General features: G+C 37.0%; 5 protein-coding genes across 6 annotated transcripts; all 5 read left to right on the top strand.

Annotated features, from left to right (window-relative positions):
* Positions 1-671: 671 nt before the first annotated feature.
* LOC6560594 (endoplasmic reticulum metallopeptidase 1) lies at positions 672-3945 on the top strand. The gene is made up of 10 exons (XM_032735238.1): positions 672-729; positions 794-1476; positions 1530-1614; positions 1670-1784; positions 1856-2010; positions 2075-2458; positions 2526-2891; positions 2950-3096; positions 3159-3656; positions 3721-3945. The coding sequence occupies exons 1-10, from the start codon at positions 709-711 to the stop codon at positions 3880-3882; spliced, it is 2616 nt and encodes an 871-aa protein (XP_032591129.1). The 5' UTR covers positions 672-708; the 3' UTR covers positions 3883-3945.
* A 1230-nt stretch (positions 3946-5175) lies between these two features.
* LOC6560571 (endoplasmic reticulum metallopeptidase 1) lies at positions 5176-8368 on the top strand. 2 transcript variants are annotated; one of them, XM_032735031.1, is made up of 10 exons: positions 5176-5215; positions 5273-5946; positions 6012-6096; positions 6154-6274; positions 6341-6495; positions 6558-6941; positions 7002-7367; positions 7420-7566; positions 7635-8114; positions 8176-8368. In XM_032735031.1, exons 1-10 carry the CDS (start codon positions 5195-5197, stop codon positions 8335-8337), a joined length of 2595 nt encoding a protein of 864 aa, XP_032590922.1. In that variant the 5' UTR covers positions 5176-5194; the 3' UTR covers positions 8338-8368. The 2 variants fall into 2 exon arrangements, with proteins under 2 accessions (XP_032590922.1, XP_043072268.1); XM_043216333.1 differs by having other exon boundaries at positions 5197-5215; positions 5295-5946.
* Positions 8369-10124: 1756 nt separating this feature from the next.
* Positions 10125-13854, top strand: LOC6560036 (endoplasmic reticulum metallopeptidase 1). Its single transcript, XM_001986117.3, has 10 exons — positions 10125-10146; positions 10668-11344; positions 11406-11490; positions 11554-11674; positions 11733-11887; positions 11953-12336; positions 12401-12766; positions 12828-12974; positions 13035-13532; positions 13595-13854. The coding sequence occupies exons 1-10, from the start codon at positions 10126-10128 to the stop codon at positions 13754-13756; spliced, it is 2616 nt and encodes an 871-aa protein (XP_001986153.1). The 5' UTR covers position 10125; the 3' UTR covers positions 13757-13854.
* Positions 13855-14630: 776 nt separating this feature from the next.
* Positions 14631-16010, top strand: LOC6559445 (endoplasmic reticulum metallopeptidase 1-like). The gene is made up of 6 exons (XM_043215484.1): positions 14631-14651; positions 14718-15391; positions 15456-15540; positions 15601-15721; positions 15783-15902; positions 16003-16010. The coding sequence occupies exons 1-6, from the start codon at positions 14631-14633 to the stop codon at positions 16008-16010; spliced, it is 1029 nt and encodes a 342-aa protein (XP_043071419.1).
* A 466-nt stretch (positions 16011-16476) lies between these two features.
* On the top strand, positions 16477-17845 carry LOC116805080 (endoplasmic reticulum metallopeptidase 1-like). The gene is made up of 4 exons (XM_032735033.1): positions 16477-16816; positions 16872-17018; positions 17081-17578; positions 17649-17845. The coding sequence occupies exons 1-4, from the start codon at positions 16535-16537 to the stop codon at positions 17808-17810; spliced, it is 1089 nt and encodes a 362-aa protein (XP_032590924.1). The 5' UTR covers positions 16477-16534; the 3' UTR covers positions 17811-17845.
* Positions 17846-18932: the final 1087 nt, after the last annotated feature.

The raw sequence follows: 18932 nt of genomic DNA, 5'->3' as shown, positions 1-18932 counted from the left end.
TTCAAATAAATGAAATCATAAATGTATTGTAAACTGATTATAATGGGTTATAATATGTTTGTGTAAACAAAAAAGCTTTCGTCAACGCAAGTAGATTTAAACACATTCCAACGAAATTAACAGAGACTCCTCATAAAACTGTTTTATAATCACGGTACTTTTGAAAACTAAGATATCGTGAATATAATACAACTCATGCTTGATGCCCGCCGTTTTTATCGAAACATGATTAATGAATATTAAAACAATGCCGCCTATAATAAAAGAGCTTCCTTAGTACAATAAACTGGCCAGCAAACAAGAAGGAGATTCAAAAGTTTCGCTTTATATTATTATATATTGAGTAATTTAGTAATAGTTTCATTTTGCAGGTCGTAGATAGTTCTGTTAATTTAGAAGCAGATTGCACTTAAAATGTTATTGCTGTCACCACAAACTAAATCAATTTATTATGTTTAAGATATTTGAAAATATTGATATTTCACCACAGCCAATGATCTGAACTTCAAAATCAGCCCTCGCTCTTTTTATCGTCGTACGTTCGCATTATATGATATTTTTATTGACCAATTTATGAATTCTTATTCACTAAAGCTATGTTCCGTTTGGACTTGATTGCTATAAAAAAAGGCACACAACCGATTTACGGAGTAGTTCAAATTTAACAAGCATTGGACTCCCCAAAGAAAAACATTGTGTGCGAACAGAATGTGTGACAAGGAGAAGCTTGTAAGAACAACTAAATAACACAAATAAGGTGCAACTGTTTAAATTTCACTAACATCATATGTAGATATGTAATGAATCGGGCAGATCATTTGTGGAAACTCCTCGATATGTGGATAAAACGGAAGCAAAGTTACCCTGGTACTTTGCCACTGGATTCCTATTATTTTGGGGACTTCTCTTTTTTGCCGTTGTAATACCATTCTTCAATCGGTTACCAACGGCAAAGACAATGGAGGACTCTAAAGATAATGTATTCATTGCGGAACGTGCCTACAAAAATCTGTACACTCTTTCGAATATTGGAACCAAAATGATCGGCAGTACGGAAAATGAGATTGAGACTGTACAGTACCTGCTTAAGGAGCTGAACCAAATTAAAACAGATTCACTGAAAGAATATTTCGATATTGAAATTGACGTGTCGCAAGTTTCCGGACAGTTTTTGTATCAAAACACGAATAACATGTACCAGGGAGTTCAAAATGTTGCCGCGAAACTAACTTCAAAGAACAGCAAGAGCAATTCCTACCTCCTAATTAACAGTCACTTTGATTCTAAGCCGGAAACACCATCAGCCGGAGACGATTGCTTCATGGTAGCAACCATGCTGGAAATTCTGCGTGTCATGGCAACGACAGAACAAACCTTTGAAAATCCCATAGTCTTCTTGTTTAATGGGGCGGAGGAAAGTTCAATGCTAGCCTCCCATGGCTTCGTAAATCAACACAAATGGGCACCAAACCTAAAGTGCGGTATTTTATTTTGCTATTTAGACATAAAACTAACCATAATGATTTTAGAGCCGTCATTAATCTTGATGCTGCTGGAAGTGGAGGCCGAGAAATTCTCTTTCAAAGTGGTCCCAAAAATTCTTGGCTTGTAGATGTAAGAAAATTTAATACTTATAATAACCACGATCTTGACCCAAAATTCCATGTAGTATTATAATAGCCATGTTAAACATCCCTTTGGCCATACCTTGGGTGAGGAAATTTATCAGACTGGTATGCTCCCATCGGATTCAGACTATACTCAATTTAAAACCCATATGCCAGGTATGTAGTAAAAGCATAAGATGACATCACAAAATAAATCTTTGAAATGTATTTGTATACATATTATATAGGTTTAGACATTGGTCAGTGCGTCAATGGTTTTATATACCACACCAAATATGACAAAATTGATGTGATTCCTCAGGAGTCTGTGCAGAACACCGGTGAAAATCTTCTTGGACTGGTTCGAGGTTTGTCTAACGCAACCGAATTACACAATAGTGAGGTATAAACATGTTTTTGTAAATCATAGTAAATACTAAATTGTATGTACTTTATTTAATTCACAGATGCACAATAAAGGGAACGCTATCTACTTCGATTTCCTAGGCATATACTTCATCCATTATTCAGAGACCACAGGAATATATTTGAACTATAGTGTTGCCGGAGCTACTATTATTTTGATTTTCCTTTCAATGTCTCGCACGGCTGCTGTTTCCAACATTTCCACATGCCATGTGATGCGCTGGTTTATCTTGGTTCTTATCATCCAGTTAATCTCTTTTGTACTCGGATTAGTTTTTCCCGCATTGGTTGCACATGTGTTTGACAATTTGGGACTATCGCTTACTTACTTTAGTACACCTTTGTTGGTGATCGGCTTGTATGTGTGCCCGTCACTTATTGGCCTCAGTTTACCCATAACCATGTATTACAGTATACAGTGTAATGTAAGTTCAAGATCTTGAATTATCAGACTTTATACATTATATACTTATCTCTCAATTTCATCCCCAGCGTAAAATCCCAACTGCCTACCATATCCAGCTGTCTTTGCATGCTCAGGCTTTTATCCTGGCATTTATCGCAATTTATTTTACAGCGTTTGGCCTCCGTTCCACATACATTTTCGTCATACCACTAACCTTCTACATAGTTTCATTGACCCTCAATTTAATGACTACTCTGCACGATCGTGGTTATGCCTGGACAGGTCTGCACAAGGCAGGTCAAGTAATCCCTTTCCTGTATAGCTGCTACCTCTTCTATCTAATCTTTGTGGTTCTAACGCCGATGCTTGGTCGCTCTGGTAGTTCGACCAACCACGACTTAAAAATTGCTGTCGTAGCAGCAGTGGGAACGATTCTGTCATTTGGTTTTTTGGTAAATATACTATTTAAATCCTCCATATCAAACCGTTTATAAAATTTTATCAATACAGGTCCCGCTTATAAATACTTTCCGACGTCCCAGCTTTGTGGTGTTGTCTCTGCTTGTAATCACAGCCCTCTCTATGTACTTAGCCAGTAGCACGCAAATAGGATTCCCATATAGACCAAAGACCAATGGCCATCGAGTTTCGTACCTGGTTAGTGTGACATACCCAAAAGAACGGACTTCATTTATGCAATATGTTGCCTATCATTTCAGCATGTGCGAAAAACTTTCTACGAGTATGATGGATCACTGAGTAGAGATGAGTCTGGCTACCTTTTTAATTTTCAAGACAGACTTGAAGAAAAACCCCTATTGGACACAAATGTGGATCTGACTGGCTTAGTTAACATTAAAACCGAATGCGAGAAACACATGATGTGTGGCATGCCGTTGTATGATTATCGCTTTGTTGAGAATCGTCTCCAGAGCAAGTGGCTTCCACGAGCTGAGCCAATTGTACCACCAGGGGTAACAACTTTGGAAGTGTTGAGGAAAACCATTCTGAATTCGACCACTGTCCAATTTGAGTTCCATTTAATGGGTCCAGCTCAAATGAGTTTGTTTATTGAACCATATGAAGATGTTACAATAATGGATTGGTCTTTCTTGCGGAGCTATCTTGAGAAGCCCCCGCCATATCCCCTCTCCTACCATATTTTCTTTAACTACGGCATTGATTCGTCGCCTTTAAAGTTCTTCATTCAAATTTCGGTAAGAAATCTATATGTTAATTTGGAATATATCCGTTTTAATTTATTCTGATTTTAATCTGTAGAAAGCGAATGGAGACTTTAACGTACCCCTTATGCAACTTGGAGTGTCGGGACATTTTGTTGGGGATAAGGGTGATGAACAGAGCATGAAGTTCGCATCATCATATCCCTCCTTTTCAATCGTGGCTAGTTGGCCTTCCTCATATCAACGATATATTTTTTAATTTACTAATGCATTGTAATAAAACAATATATATAAATGTAAATAAAAACCTCATAGCTTTTTAAGGAACTCAGAATTATTGTTTAATATAGTAAAATCAATCAATCAATTGAATTAACTTTAATCAACTTACAAAATAGTTACAAGTTGCTAAGAGGTGGCTGGTAAACAAAATTGATCTGTTGTTAAGTTACAATGATTTTGAAATGATAACATGAACGATACATTGCGAAGTACTAACGCATAATATTACTCATCTCTTAGGCACCAATGGTGTAATTCCTCAAAACAGTAAATGACTTCCGCGCTCTGTGCCAATTGTGGCTCGAGAGGTAACCACCTTGGATATGGTAATTAAAAACATTCTAAATTCCACGACAGTGCGTTTTGAGTTCAAGTTGAAAGGTTCCTCTCACAAGTCCTTGATAATTCAACCCTATGAAGACGTGACATTAACTAAGTGATCCTTCGTAAGCAATTATCATGTTTTTAACCTTAATAAATCAGAAGTAGACATTACTGACCTCATATGGTGTTTCACAAATTTGTTCACAAGTTTTCAGATTATAAGAACATAAATATGAAGTTCAGAGATTAGCAAACACTGGTTAGAAAGGTGTACCATTTTGTAGAAGTTTCTGCACACTTTGAGTCAAAATCACAAATACTTTACTCATAGAGAATTTCACAGGTATTTAAATGATTTGAGTTTCACTTTATCAGTGCACTGTCGTTTATTAGGCATATTTTAATGATTCAACAAATGATAATTTTATCGAGATATCATTTATATGTTTATACATGCACGATATGCATTGTAAAATAGTAAAATCATTTTGTATACACGTGGCGTCTATTAAGCCATAAATCTATCGTTTAATAAAATTATTATTTCGATAAGCTCAAAGTTATTAATCGGGTTTCGAGTTAGTGTTGGGTGCGTGTGTTTAATTTTGCGACATTATAGGCACGACTCGTCGCAACGTGTTTTTGTTAGTGAAATATGTATGAATATTGACGGAATATATGTATATATTAATATAGTTTTATTTTTTTACATTGCATTCTGAAAGTTAACTACCTTACTCTTTTGAAAACAATGCCTATCCACAAAATTACTGGCGCATTTAGGTCATTAGGCGTCAACTATAAATGACTTTATTATCACATTTATTGCGCTTTTACAATATGTTTTATGATTGCGTTTTTCTATAAAATCGGGCCGCACTTGCTTTAATTTATCATTTGTTTCATGCAAGACTCACATCAGAACAGAATCGTTTTAAATTTTCTTTTTTTTAAATCAAAACAATATGGAAGATAAGGAGAAGCTTGTAAGAGCCAAATGATTTCACATTTTAAAGCACACTCATTTTACTCATATTATATAGATATCTGATAAACTTACCGAAGACGAAGAGATGGTAAAAACAAAGGCAAATGAAAATATACCTTGGTACTTTGCGAGTGGTTTCCCTTTATTCTGGGGACTCCTCTTTTTCGCTGTTGTGATACCATTCTTCTATCGGTTGCCAACGGCCCTAACAATGGAGGACGCAAATAAAAATGTATTCATTGCTGAACGTGCTTACAAAGATTTGTATACCCTGTCAAATATTGGTAACAAATTGCTTGGCAGTATGGAAAATGAAATTGAGGCAGTGAACTTTATACTAAAAGAGCTGAAGAAGATTAAAGAAGATCTACTTGAGGACTATTTCGATATGGAAATTGACTTATCTCAAGCCTCTGGTGCTTTCTCATATTACACAAGGCTAAATGTGTATCAAGGCGTTCAAAACATCGCTGTAAAATTGACGCCCAAGACCAGCACAAGCGAGTCCTATCTTCTTGTAAACAGTCACTTCGATTCTAAGCCAGCTACTCCGTCAGCGGGTGACGCCGGTTTCATGGTAGTCACGATGTTGGAAGTTTTACGTGTAATAGCAACAACAAAGCAAACCTTTGATCATCCGATTGTGTTTCTCTTTAATGGAGCTGAGGAAGTTGGCCTACTAGCTTCCCATGGATTTATAACTCAACATAAATGGGCTCCATATTGCAAGTAAGTTATTCCAGTCCACAATATCAGAAAAATATTAACTTTTAACATGTTCACTACTATTGCAGAGCCGTCGTCAATCTCGATGCTGCAGGCAGTGGAGGTCGAGAAGTTCTATTTCAAAGTGGTCCGAACCACCCATGGCTTGTCAATGTAAGGCATATTAATAAAAAAAATATAATCCAAATCGGCTATTAATATTTTAAACAGTACTATAAAAAATATATCAAACATCCTTTCGCCACAACCGTGGCCGAGGAAATCTTCCAATCCGGCATCATTCCATCTGATACAGACTTCCGACAGTTTACAACATATGGCAAAATTCCAGGTATGTTACATTGAGACTCTGAATTATAATGGGTAATTTCAATTTAAACAACTCATGCTCTTATAGGCTTAGACTTGGCGCAATGTATTAATGGATTTGTATACCACACCAAGTATGACACAATTGATGTGATCCCTCGTGAATCCTTGCAGAATACTGGTGACAATATTCTCAGTTTGGTTCGAGGGTTATCAAATGCAACTGAATTATATGATACAAAAGTACAAACTTAATTTCGTGGCTCTTAGTTCAAGTTTAACTACTGAAACTCTTTCATTTACAGGCACACCAAACTGGGCACGCCGTTTACTTTGACTTTCTGGGAATATACTTCGTAAATTATTCAGAGGCTATCGGAAAATTTTTTAACATTAGCGCTGCTGGAGCTGCTTTCATTTTGATCTACGTTTCATTGTGGCGAATGGCTGATGTTTCCCACGTCTCCATTTGCCACGTGGCCCGCTGGTTTATCCTGGTGCTTGTCATCCAGATTATCTCTTTTGTACTCGGACTAGCACTTCCTTTAGTAGTTGCACACGTATTTGACAATTTGGGACTATCACTGACTTACTATAGCACTCCCCTTCTGGTGATCGGTTTATATGTGTGCCCGTCACTTATTGGCCTCAGTTTGCCCATAACTGTGTATTGCAGCTTACAGCGCAACGTAAGGTTATTATTTGTTATCTTAAATCACACATTTACTTATTGTATTTTTGTTCCGCAGGATAAAATATCAAATGCCTACCATGTCCAACTGGCATTGCATGGCCACGCAGTCATCTTGGCTCTGCTCGCCATTGGTCTTACAATATTTGGCTTGCGTTCCTCGTACATTTTCGTCATTCCACTAATTTTCTACATCTTATCCTTGGTTCTTAATTTAATGACTACTCTGCACGATCGTGGCTATGCCTGGACAGGTCTACTCAAGGCAAGCCAAATAATCCCTTTCGTGTACAGCAGCTATATTTTCTACATATTAATTGTGGTTCTTACACCAATGGGTGGTCGATCGGGCAGTTCCTCTAATTGGGACTTATATATTGCAGCAATGGCAGCAGCAGGAACGGTTCTTTCGTTTGGATTTTTGGTACTAACTGAGTTATTTACTTATAAAGCTTACTAATTTGTCTAATCTACAGATGCCACTTATTAATAGCTTACGACGACCCAGCTTTGTGGTGTTGTCTCTGCTTGTAATCACAGCCCTCTCAATGTACTTAGCGAGTAGTACACAAATCGGATTCCCATATAAGCAAAAAACCAATGGCCAGCGAGTTTCGTACCTGGTAAGTCTGATATAATCTATTCTATCTATTCTAACTTTATTCATTAAATATATCGCCTATCATACTAGCAAGTGCGAAATATGTTCTACGAGTACGATGGCACTCTCAGTAAGGATGAGTCTGGCTATTTGTTTAACTTTCAAGACAGACTTAGAGAAAAAGTACTCTTGGGCAGCAAGGTTGACCTGAATGGTTTGGTTGGCATTGAATCGAATTGCGATACTCACATGATGTGCGGCATGCCTGTGCCCGGTGTAAGTCGACTTAACAGCAAATGGCTACCACGCTCTGAGCCAATTATGCCTCCATCATTAACCACCTTGGATATGGTAAATAAAATCATACTGAATTCTACGACAGTGCGCTTTGAGTTCAAGTTGAAAGGTCCCTCTCAAATGAATTTGGTAATTCAACCTTATGAAGATGTGACTTTGAGTAACTGGTCATTCACGATCAATTCAAAACCAACACCATCAACAATAACATACGTTATCTATTTCAAATACGGCATTGATAACTCACCATTAAATTTCTTTTTGGAATTATCGGTAAGATATAGTATATATGGGCACTTAATATTTAAATTCATAATTATTTTTTAATCTTTAGAAACCGAATGGCGACTTCAATGTACCGTTGTTTCAACTGGGGGTCTCGGCACATTATATAAAAGATGATGGCGATGCTCAAAGTGTGAAGTTCGCATCTTCATTTCCCTCTTATTCAATTCTGGATCAATGGCCTGCATTATACCAGCGATTTATTTTCTAAATTTTAAAAATATTTGAAGAATAATTGATTATTTATAAAATAAACATATTAAGGAATACAAAAGAGATTGTGTCTGAAGCTAGCAGGTTATACGGCTTACATTGCTTGGCGTTAACTTAGATCCACTCAAGCAAAACGCAGCAAGTCGATAAAACCAAACAAAATTAATGAAATTCGATTTGGTTATTATCGACAAATTTAATTGAACAATAATTGGACTCTGTGTGAACTCCAATTAATAGTTATTTATTTTCAAGCTATGATTTATCAGCGTGATTGCAGTTTAAGAATATGTGAAAGAATTACGTAGAAAATCCTTTGAACCGCCAACATTTTTTTACATTTGTTATCGAACAAGCAATGCAGAATTTTGATTCACACGGGAATTTTGACACTGGTTTCATGGATTACGTGCCACCACTAAGCAGACAATACATATATACAAGACAATACAATAAAATATTGTCTGCTTAGTGGTGCCACTCATAAGTGTGTGAATACACATTAAGTTCCATAGAGGTTAAGCTAATCGGTTCATCGATACAGTTCTTCAAGCTAAAGTTGGTACGACGTGGTATGCATAATTACACAGTGCAACACTTTGGTCAAATTGTACTGTTCACTCAACTTGAGAGACTACTAACTCAGTAGTTACACTATTTGACATCTTGGAGCTTCGGCATTGATATCTGTTTATTAAACTTATATTTGTAAATTAATATGGCTTTTATTGAAACTATGCTATTTTGACTAAATGGTCTGCATTAGACCGACTATTCATATTTTATTATTAAACAAAGTCAAATAATTCAATGTTATGCTAGAAGGCAAAGAAATAGCAGTATATATAAGTCTTAAATACAATTAATGGTGTTCGCATTAATAAGATTTGACACGCATGTCTTGATTTATATATCAAAAGGTTTGGTTTTTAATGTCACCATTAAAAACGAAAAACTGTTGATAAACTTATTTTTGGACGACTCATTAAATGCTGAGAAACCATAAACTTATATATCAAGCGATAATAAATTGTAATGAAAAGAAACAATTTTGATAGGGAAAACGACTTATACCCTATAATATAAAAAATGTTATGATGTGTAATAAAGATGAATATACTATAGGATAAAGAAATGTATATATTATGTGCAGTATCGCATAAAGCATAGCAACATCACATAGACGGTTGAAAGAAGAATACTCTGTTCAAGAGCTCTTAACTAGGACATACTCTGTACCTAGAACCCTACACTATTAAAAACGTAGATCCCAAAAGAATGAAGTTGCAATTCGGTTCAACAGAGTTTACCGTACACGGACGACTTGATATCAATGCATATACTCGTACGTTATTGGCTCGAAAATATCCAATATCCAATTATTTAATTACGCCCTACGCTTATTTATGAGATTTTTCCATTTGTACATTTTAAAAATGAATACATCGTGAAACTCAGCTGAACTATAAATTAAAGGTACAAATTTGAAAAACGATATTCTACGTTTATATCTATAGTGAATCTCGCTTGGTCGTATCGACCCTATTGGTTTATACAATAGGAGACGATGCATAGTGTCTTCTTATCAACTTTATAATATTATATATTTCGATATATTTGATAAGGCAATCAAATGGCAGACTCTATAAATGTTATTTGAATTGGGCTTTTAAAATCTTAATTACCTTCTTTTTGACAACTATATAAGTGGTCTACAGTTCCTTCAGCTCAATAGTTCATTAGTAAAGTTCATTTGATAAATCTCGCTCTCACTTTAAAGAACAGTATGGGCGACAAGGAGAAACTTGTAAGTACCGACCAAAGTGAAATATTATATAAAATAACTTCGTTATTAGAAATAGAAATAGAAACGAAGAAGGACAGAGGCGACAACGGAGCTGGGCAAAGACACCAGGACTCCGACAAACCAGATGTCTTTTGGGTGGCTATAATCATAAACGATTTAGGGAAGTAATAACCATACGAAAGAATGGGCTTAGGATATTCATCAGTCTCCTGACAGGACCTTGTAGACTAAGAAATCAACTAAACTAGGTATTTATAGTAGCGAACTATGCAGGTTTTGCAAAAGCGAGGAAGAATCCTCTATGCACATCTTAGCAGAGTGTGTCGCTTTAACTAGATAAAAATGCAGCATACTAGGAATGCATGTTATGAGTTTCAAATATAGAGAAGCGTTCAACCCAACAAAGATTCTCGCATTCGGCCCAGTAGGGGGCACGATAGATCTAGTTGGCCGCAATCCAGGCGTCCCAATTATAATAATAATAATAATAACTTCGCAATTCCTAACTACATATTTTCCAGATCTCGGACGAAACAGTCGAATCTCATAAAAATGAGGTCAAAAAGGAGGCTGATGCAAAGTTACCCTGGTACTACGCCAATGGGTTCCTGCTATTCTGGGGACTTCTCTTTTTCGCCGTTGTAATACCATTCTTCTACCGGCTACCAACGGCAATGACAATGGAGGACGCTAAGAAAAATGTATTCATTGCGGAACGTGCTTACAAAAATTTGTACACTCTATCTAATTTTGGTACCAAATTGGAGGGCAGTCATGCAAATGAGGTTGAGGCAGTGAACTTTATAATGAATGAGCTAACGCAGATTAAATCCACACTATTGAATGACTATTTCGAAATGGAAATTGACTTGTCGCGAGCATCTGGTGCTTTCCCGTATAAAACTGTACTGAACATGTACCAAGGCGTTCAAAACATTGCTGTGAAATTAACGCCGAAGGGGAGCACCAGCAATTCCTACCTCTTAGTGAACAGTCACTTTGATTCGAAGCCAGAAACTCCGTCAGCGGGTGACGCCGGTTTCATGGTAGTCACGATGTTGGAAGTTTTACGTGTAATAGCAACAACAAAGCAAACCTTTGATCATCCGATCGTCTTTCTATTCAATGGAGCTGAAGAAGGTTCTATGCAAGCTTCTCATGGTTTTGTAACTCAACACAAATGGGCTCCATACTGCAAGTAAGTCATTTATGTTTTTTCAAAGAAATATACCAGTTTTAAATTATCCCTACAATCGTAGAGCTGTCGTTAACCTTGATGCTGGTGGCAGTGGAGGTCGAGAAATTCTATTTCAGAGTGGTCCCAACCACCCATGGCTTGTAAATGTAAGTTATCTTATTTTCAATCGCATTTTTAATCAATTATAAGCATTGTTTCATTTAAAACAGTACTACAAAGAATATATCAAACATCCTTTCGCCACAACCGTGGCCGAGGAAATCTTCCAATCAGGCATTTTACCATCGGATACAGACTTCCGTCAGTTTAACTTATATGGCAATATTCCAGGTAATTGGCACTGATTCTGAAATAGTATTTCCAATGGAAACGATTCATGCTCTTATAGGTTTGGACTTGGCGCAATGTATTAATGGATTTGTATACCACACCAAATATGACACAATTGATGTGATCCCTCGTGAATCCTTGCAGAATACTGGTGACAATATTCTCAGTTTGGTTCGAGGTTTGGCAAATGCAACCGAATTGCACGATATCCAAGTACCCAATTCACACCACAAAAGAGTCTTAGTATCAAATTGACAGTTGCAATTTGCAATTCACAGGCGCACAGGTCTGGACACGCTGTCTTCTTTGACTTCCTGGGAATATACTTCGTCCACTACTCACAGGTTACGGGAATATGCCTGAACTATAGTTGTTGTGGAGCTGCTCTCATTTTAATATTAGCATCAATGAGGCGCATGGCAGTTGTTTCCCATGTTTCCATCTATCAAGTAGTATTCTGGTTTACACTGGTTATTATTCTCCAGATAATCTCGTTTGTACTCGGACTGGCGCTTCCCGCAGTAGTGGCGTATGTATTCGATAGTTTGGGACTTTCTCTAACTTACTATAGCACTCCCCTGCTGGTGATCGGTTTATATGTGTGCCCGTCACTTATTGGCCTTAGTTTGCCCATAACTATTTATTATAGTTTACAGCGTAACGTAAGTTGCATCTCTAGAATTATTCGTTCTTAACATAAACATTTATCTATACATTATTTCGCAGGATAAAATATCAAATTCCTACCATGTCCAACTGGCATTGCATGCTCAAGCCATCATCCTGGGTCTTCTTACCGTTGGTTTTACAGCAGCTAGTATCCGTTCCTCATACATTTTCGTCATACCACTAATATTCTATATGTTATCTTTGGCCATAAATTTGTTGACTACTTTGCACGATCGTGACTATGCTTGGACAGGTCTTGTTAAGGCGAGTCAGATAATTCCATTCTTGTGCAGTAGCTATCTCTTCTATGCACTTATTGTGATTCTCACACCTATTGGTGGTCGTTCGGGCAGTTCCTCCAATCGGGATTTGTATATTGCTGTCCTGGCAGCATTAGGAACGGTTCTCTCATTTGGTTTCTTGGTAAGGGTACTTGTCGAGTGTTCTTCTTCAAAAAGTATTTTACAAATATTTATTCTCATAGATTCCGCTTATTAACTATTTCCGCCGGCCCAGCTTTGTGGTGGTCACTTTGTTTGTTATAACGGCCATCTCAATGTACTTAGCCAGCAGTACACAGATCGGATTCCCTTATACACCGAAGACCAACGGACTACGCATTGCATATCTGGTGAGTTAGAAAAAATTCTGTTTATTAAAATTCAATCTAATAATACTTGTGACATTAAAGCACGTTCGGAATATGTTTTACGAATACGATGGTAGTCTCAGTAAGGATGAGTCTGGCTATCTGTTTAGTTTCCAAGATCGGCGTGAAGAGTATCCATTTCTAGGAACAAAGGTCAACCTGACTGGTTTGATTAGCATAAAATCCAAATGCGAGACTCACATGATGTGTGGCATGCCTTTATTTGATTACCGCTATGCAAAAAACCGTCTACAAAGCAAATGGCTGCCGCGTTCTGATCCCATTGAACCGCCAACCTTAACCACATTGATGCAACTTAACAAAACAATTCTGAATCCCACTACTGTGCGTTTTGAGTTCAATTTGACGGGTCCTTCTCATATGAGCTTGTTCATTCAACCATATAAAGATGTGAAAATAAGCAACTGGTCGTTCCTTAACAGTTATCTGGAGAAACCACCAGCTCCGCCACTTCCATACCATATCTACTTCACATATGGAATTGATAGCGCTCCATTGAATTTCTTTTTGGAACTGTCGGTAAGTGGTACGATTTTGATATTTAAAACCAAGCTGAATATATATCTATTATGACATTGCAGAAATGGGATGGCGATTTTAATTTTCCCTGTTTCCAACTGGGTGTGTCGGGACACTATATTGGGGATGATGGCGATGAACAAAGTAGAAAGTTCGCATCCTCTTTCCCTTCCTATTCAATTCTGGCCGATTGGCCTGTGTCATACCAACGATACGTTTTTTAACTAATGAATATAATCGTATTTGTTTTATTTTTAATAACTATAAAAGCCCTTAGTAATTTAACATGCGTAATTACATGCCTATTATAAATAATTTTCATGCAGTATATTATTCAATTTTATTATACATTGTAATATATATTTTTGAACTGGAATTTTAATCTATGTCGTGAAATAATATTTGATAAATGTAAAATAAAACTTGAATTCTTATTGAAGGTTGAGAAAATGAATTAAATTGCACTCAATTTTGACATCTCACATCATATCAGCATAATATAAATATATAGTAATAATAATAATTAATATTTGATATTACCCGATATTAACTAAAATTGACTCATGGTTAATTTATATATGATTTGCCAATCCCATTAGAAAATCAATGTATGTACATATTCGCTATTAAGCAATTAATATATCATAAAGAAATATGGCATTTTTCAAAAAGCCCAAAGTCGACAGATAAGGTTTAATTTGATTTTAAAAGATTTCGATAATGTATTATTATGCTTCGAATTATTTTCGCTATCATGCATATATCTTTCATGTATATTTGTAAATAATTCTGATTTCTTCTGACATTATCCTAGCGCAGATTTTTCTAACAATTATATCTTCTTTATTAAAATATCTTCGATCAAATTATAATTAGAAGTCAATAAATTTAATCCGTGCAAAATATATGATTCAACTTCAGACCTGAATTAAGGGTATCTCTTAGTCAATCACACTAAATTTAATCATTTTTAATTGTTTTATTTGTATGGGTATTTAACAATCTCGCCTTTGTGATAACGATTTTGGTTAACTATAAAGAGGTTCTACATGCTCTTTTGCTTATTAGTTATAATTTGGAAAATCCGCGCGGCACACCATGAGTGATAAAGAGAAACTTGTAAGGATCACAAAATAATTTAATAAATTTTCGACTCCCCAATGCTGAGTTACACACTTTATATAGATCTCGGAGGAATCCGTCGCAGCCCCTAAAAATGTGGTCAAAGAGGCAGCTGCTAAGTTGCCCTGGTACTACGCCAGTGGGTTCCTGCTATTCTGGGGACTCCTCTTTTTCGCCGTTGTAATACCATTCTTCTACCGGTTACCTACAGCAATGATAATGGAGGACGCTAAGAAAAATGTATTTATTGCAGAACGTGCTTACAAAAATCTGTACACTTTATCTAATATTGGTACCAAATTGCCTGGCAGTTATGAAAATGAGGTTGAAGCAGTGAATTTTATTATGAACGAGCTGTCACAGATTCAGTTAGATCTACAGAATGACTATTTCGATATGGAAATCGACTTGTCACGAGCATCTGGGGGATATCCATTTAAAAATCTTCTAAACCAATACCAAGGCGTTCAAAACATTGCTGTGAAATTATCGACAAAGAACTCAACGAGCGAGTCCTACCTTCTGGTTAACAGTCACTTCGATTCTAAGCCATTTACTCCCTCTGCTGGGGATGCAGGCGTTATGATAGTCACCATGCTGGAGATATTGCGCATTATATCTTCTACTGAGCAAACCTTTCAGCATCCCATTGTCTTCTTGTTTAATGGAGCTGAAGAAAGGTCTATGCAAGCTTCGCATGGATTCATAACTCAACACAAATGGGCTCCAAACTGCAAGTAAGCCGTTATTATCTCATCTTTTCAATTTAACATATTTTTCACTAAAACACCGTAATTGTAGAGCTGTCGTTAATCTTGAAGGTGGTGGCAGTGGAGGTCGAGAAGCCCTCTTTCAAAGTGGACCCAATCACTCATGGCTTTTACAGGTGAATTATCGGAAATCAAATGAACGCAAAATTTTGATCTAAAATTAAGGTTTCTCACAGTACTATAAAAAGTATATAAAATACCCATTCGCTACAACTGCGGGTGAGGAAATATTTCAAGCCGGCTTTATTCCATCGAACTCAGACTTCCAACAGTTCACAAATTATGGCAACATCCCAGGTATGTTGTAATGTGCTTCCGAAAAAGAAAGTGTGTTGCAAAAATACATCAATCTTTGTAGGTTTGGACATGGCGCAAATTATTAATGGATTTGTATACCACACCAAGTATGACACAATTGATGTGATACCTCGTGAATCCATGCAGAATACTGGTGACAATATTCTCAGTTTGGTTCGAGGTTTGTCAAACGCAACCGAATTGCAAGATATCCAGGTAATTAATTGATTTCACTAAATAATCTAAGTATCTTATTGAACATTTCCAATTGTAAATGACAGGCACATAAAGGAGGACACGGCGTCTTCTTTGACTTCCTGGGAATTTATTTTATCCACTATTCAGAGGCTACAGGAATATTATTGAACTATAGCGCTGCCGGAGCTGCCTTCATTTTGATCTACGTTTCATTGTGGCGAATGGCTGATGTTTCCCACGTCTCCATTTGCCACGTAGCCCGCTGGCTTATCCTGGTTCTTGTCATACAGATTATCTCCTTTGTACTCGGACTAGCACTTCCTTTAGTGGTTGCACAAGTATTTGACAATTTGGGACTATCACTGACTTACTATAGCACTCCCCTACTTGTGATCGGTTTATATGTGTGCCCGTCACTTATTGGCCTCAGTTTGCCCACAACTATTTACTATAGTTTACAGCGTAACGTAAGTTCGATCTCTAGAAATATTCTTTCTTAACACATACACTTATCTATACATTTTTCCCCAGGATAAAATATCAAATGCCTACCATATCCATCTGGCATTGCATACCCAAGCAGTCATCTTGGCTCTTCTTACCATTGGTCTTACAATGTTCGGCTTGCGTTCCACATACATTTTCGTCATACCACTAATTTTCTACGTTCTATCCTTGACCCTTAACTTATTGACCACTTTACACGATCGTGGCTATGCCTGGGCAGGTCTAGTTAAGGCGGGTCAGATAATTCCTTTCTTGTGCAGCAGCTACGTCGCCTACCTATTCATAGTTATTTTAACACCAATGGGTGGTCGTGGTGGCAGTTCTGCAAACCAGGATTTATACATAGCATTATTGGCAGCACTAGGAACGATTCTTTCATTTGGTTTCTTGGTAAGTTGTCTTACTCTTTATTTCTACCTTCTTCTTACGATTTGTACCTACACAGATTCCACTTATAAATACTTTCCGCCGACCCAGCTTTGTGCTGTTGTCTCTGCTTGCAATCACAGCACTCTCTATGTATTTGGCAAGTAGCACGCAACTCGGATTCCCCTATAGGCCAAAGACCAGCGGACAGCGAGTTGCATATCTGGTAAGATTCCCATAGTTAACTGGCATCTATATGTACATCAAATACAATGCATAAAATTGCAGCAAGTGCGAAATATGTTCTATGAATACGATGGCACTCGGAGTAAAGATGAGTCTGGCTATCTGTTTAATTTTCAAGACCGACGTGAAGAGAAACCTTTCGTGGGTACAAAAGTTAACTTAACTGGCTTGGTTGACATAAAATCGCAATGCGAGACTCACATGATGTGTGGCATGCCACTATTTGACTATCGCTACGTCGGGAATCGACTACAAAGCAAATGGTTGCCCCGCTCTGAACCTATTGTACCCCCAGGACTAACCACATTGAAAGTGCTTAACAAAAGCATTGTAAACTCAACCACAGTGCGCTTTGAGTTTGAATTGACGGGTCCCTCGCACATGAGTCTATTCATTCAACCCTATGAAGACGTAAAAATGAGCAACTGGTCGTTTTCGCTTACTTATCTTAACAACCCACCACCGAAGCCGTTATCATACCATGTTTACATTGGTTTTGGTATTGATAGCTCGCCGCTAAAGTTCTGGTTGGAGTTTTCGGTAAGATATGGTCTATGTATATATTCAAATATCAATTTAATCTTAATTTATTTACTTCATACATTTATAGAAATGGAATGGCGATTTTAAGGTTCCGCTGTTCCAAATGGGTGTGTCGGGTCATTATATTGGAGATGAGGGGGACGAACAAAGCCAGAAATTTAAATCTTCATTTCCCTCCTATTCGATTGTGGCCACTTGGCCTTCTGTATACATGCGCTACATATTTTAACTGTCGGAACCAATCAAGAAATAATATTAATATAATGAAGCAATAAAAAAAAACTAGTTTCAGATCTATTCGATTTTCCATTCCACTTGAATTTTATTATTAAGATGACATTTTCAAATGTAAATTATTATCGGCGCCAAAAAGATATCGATAGCCAGTCGTAATTAATAATTTGAATAGCGCATGACAACAGCTGGGCGGATGAGCATCAATTACCGTTACCCTTATTTTAGTGGTATCCAGTTATTTAGCGAATATGGCTAGAGGTTACTTGATTTATACCTTATCAACTATCGACCATATACAATGGAACAACATTTATGGATAGCTTTGATAGAGCAAAACCAAAAACAAATTCAAATACCTGATTTTTGCGCTTATTTACTAATGATGAACATAAAGAGTATATTAATCTAACATGTGAAGCTCTGAATAATATATAATTTCCAGAAAATGTGACTCCATAAGACCTACCGATCTTAGACATAAAAAGCCTGTTTCAAATAACGCCATCGTTATATCGCTGTTCAACCAACTGCCAGAGGTAGTTTCAATTGCCGAGGAGCTGCTGAAGCCGGGCCAGTTATTGCCGAGCGAGCACAGCGTCTGTTATATAGTTATGATCAAATCGGTCCCAAAGTCGTCTTAATTACAAACACTTCATGGATATCGGACGAATCTGCTGAAGCTTGTGAAAATGAGGTCAGCAAAGAAACCAATCCTACATTTTCTTGGTACTTTGCGAGTGGGTTCCTATTATTCTGGGGACTTCTCTTTTTCGCCGTTGTGAAACCATTCTTCTATCGGTTACCGACGGCAATGACAATGGAGGACGCAAATAAAAATGTATTCATTGCAGAACGTGCTTACAAAAATCTGGGCACTCTATCAAATATTGGTACCAAATTGACTGGCAGTAGGGAAAACGAGGTTGAGGCAGTGAACTTTATATTAAAAGAACTGACAAAGATTAAAGAAAGTATACTTGAAGACTATTTCGAGATAGAAATTGATTTGTTGCAAGAATATATATCAAACATCCTTATGCCACAACCGTGGCCGAGGAAATCTTCCAATCAGACATTTTACCATCGGATACAGACTTCCGTCAGTTTAACATAT

Source organism: Drosophila grimshawi, unplaced genomic scaffold (genome assembly GCF_018153295.1).
Source record: "Drosophila grimshawi isolate 15287-2541.00 unplaced genomic scaffold, ASM1815329v1 contig_1367, whole genome shotgun sequence".
Taxonomy (NCBI): domain Eukaryota; kingdom Metazoa; phylum Arthropoda; class Insecta; order Diptera; family Drosophilidae; genus Drosophila; species Drosophila grimshawi.
The sequence above is the reverse complement of the archived record's forward strand: the minus strand, read 5'-3'. Positions and strand labels throughout refer to the sequence as shown.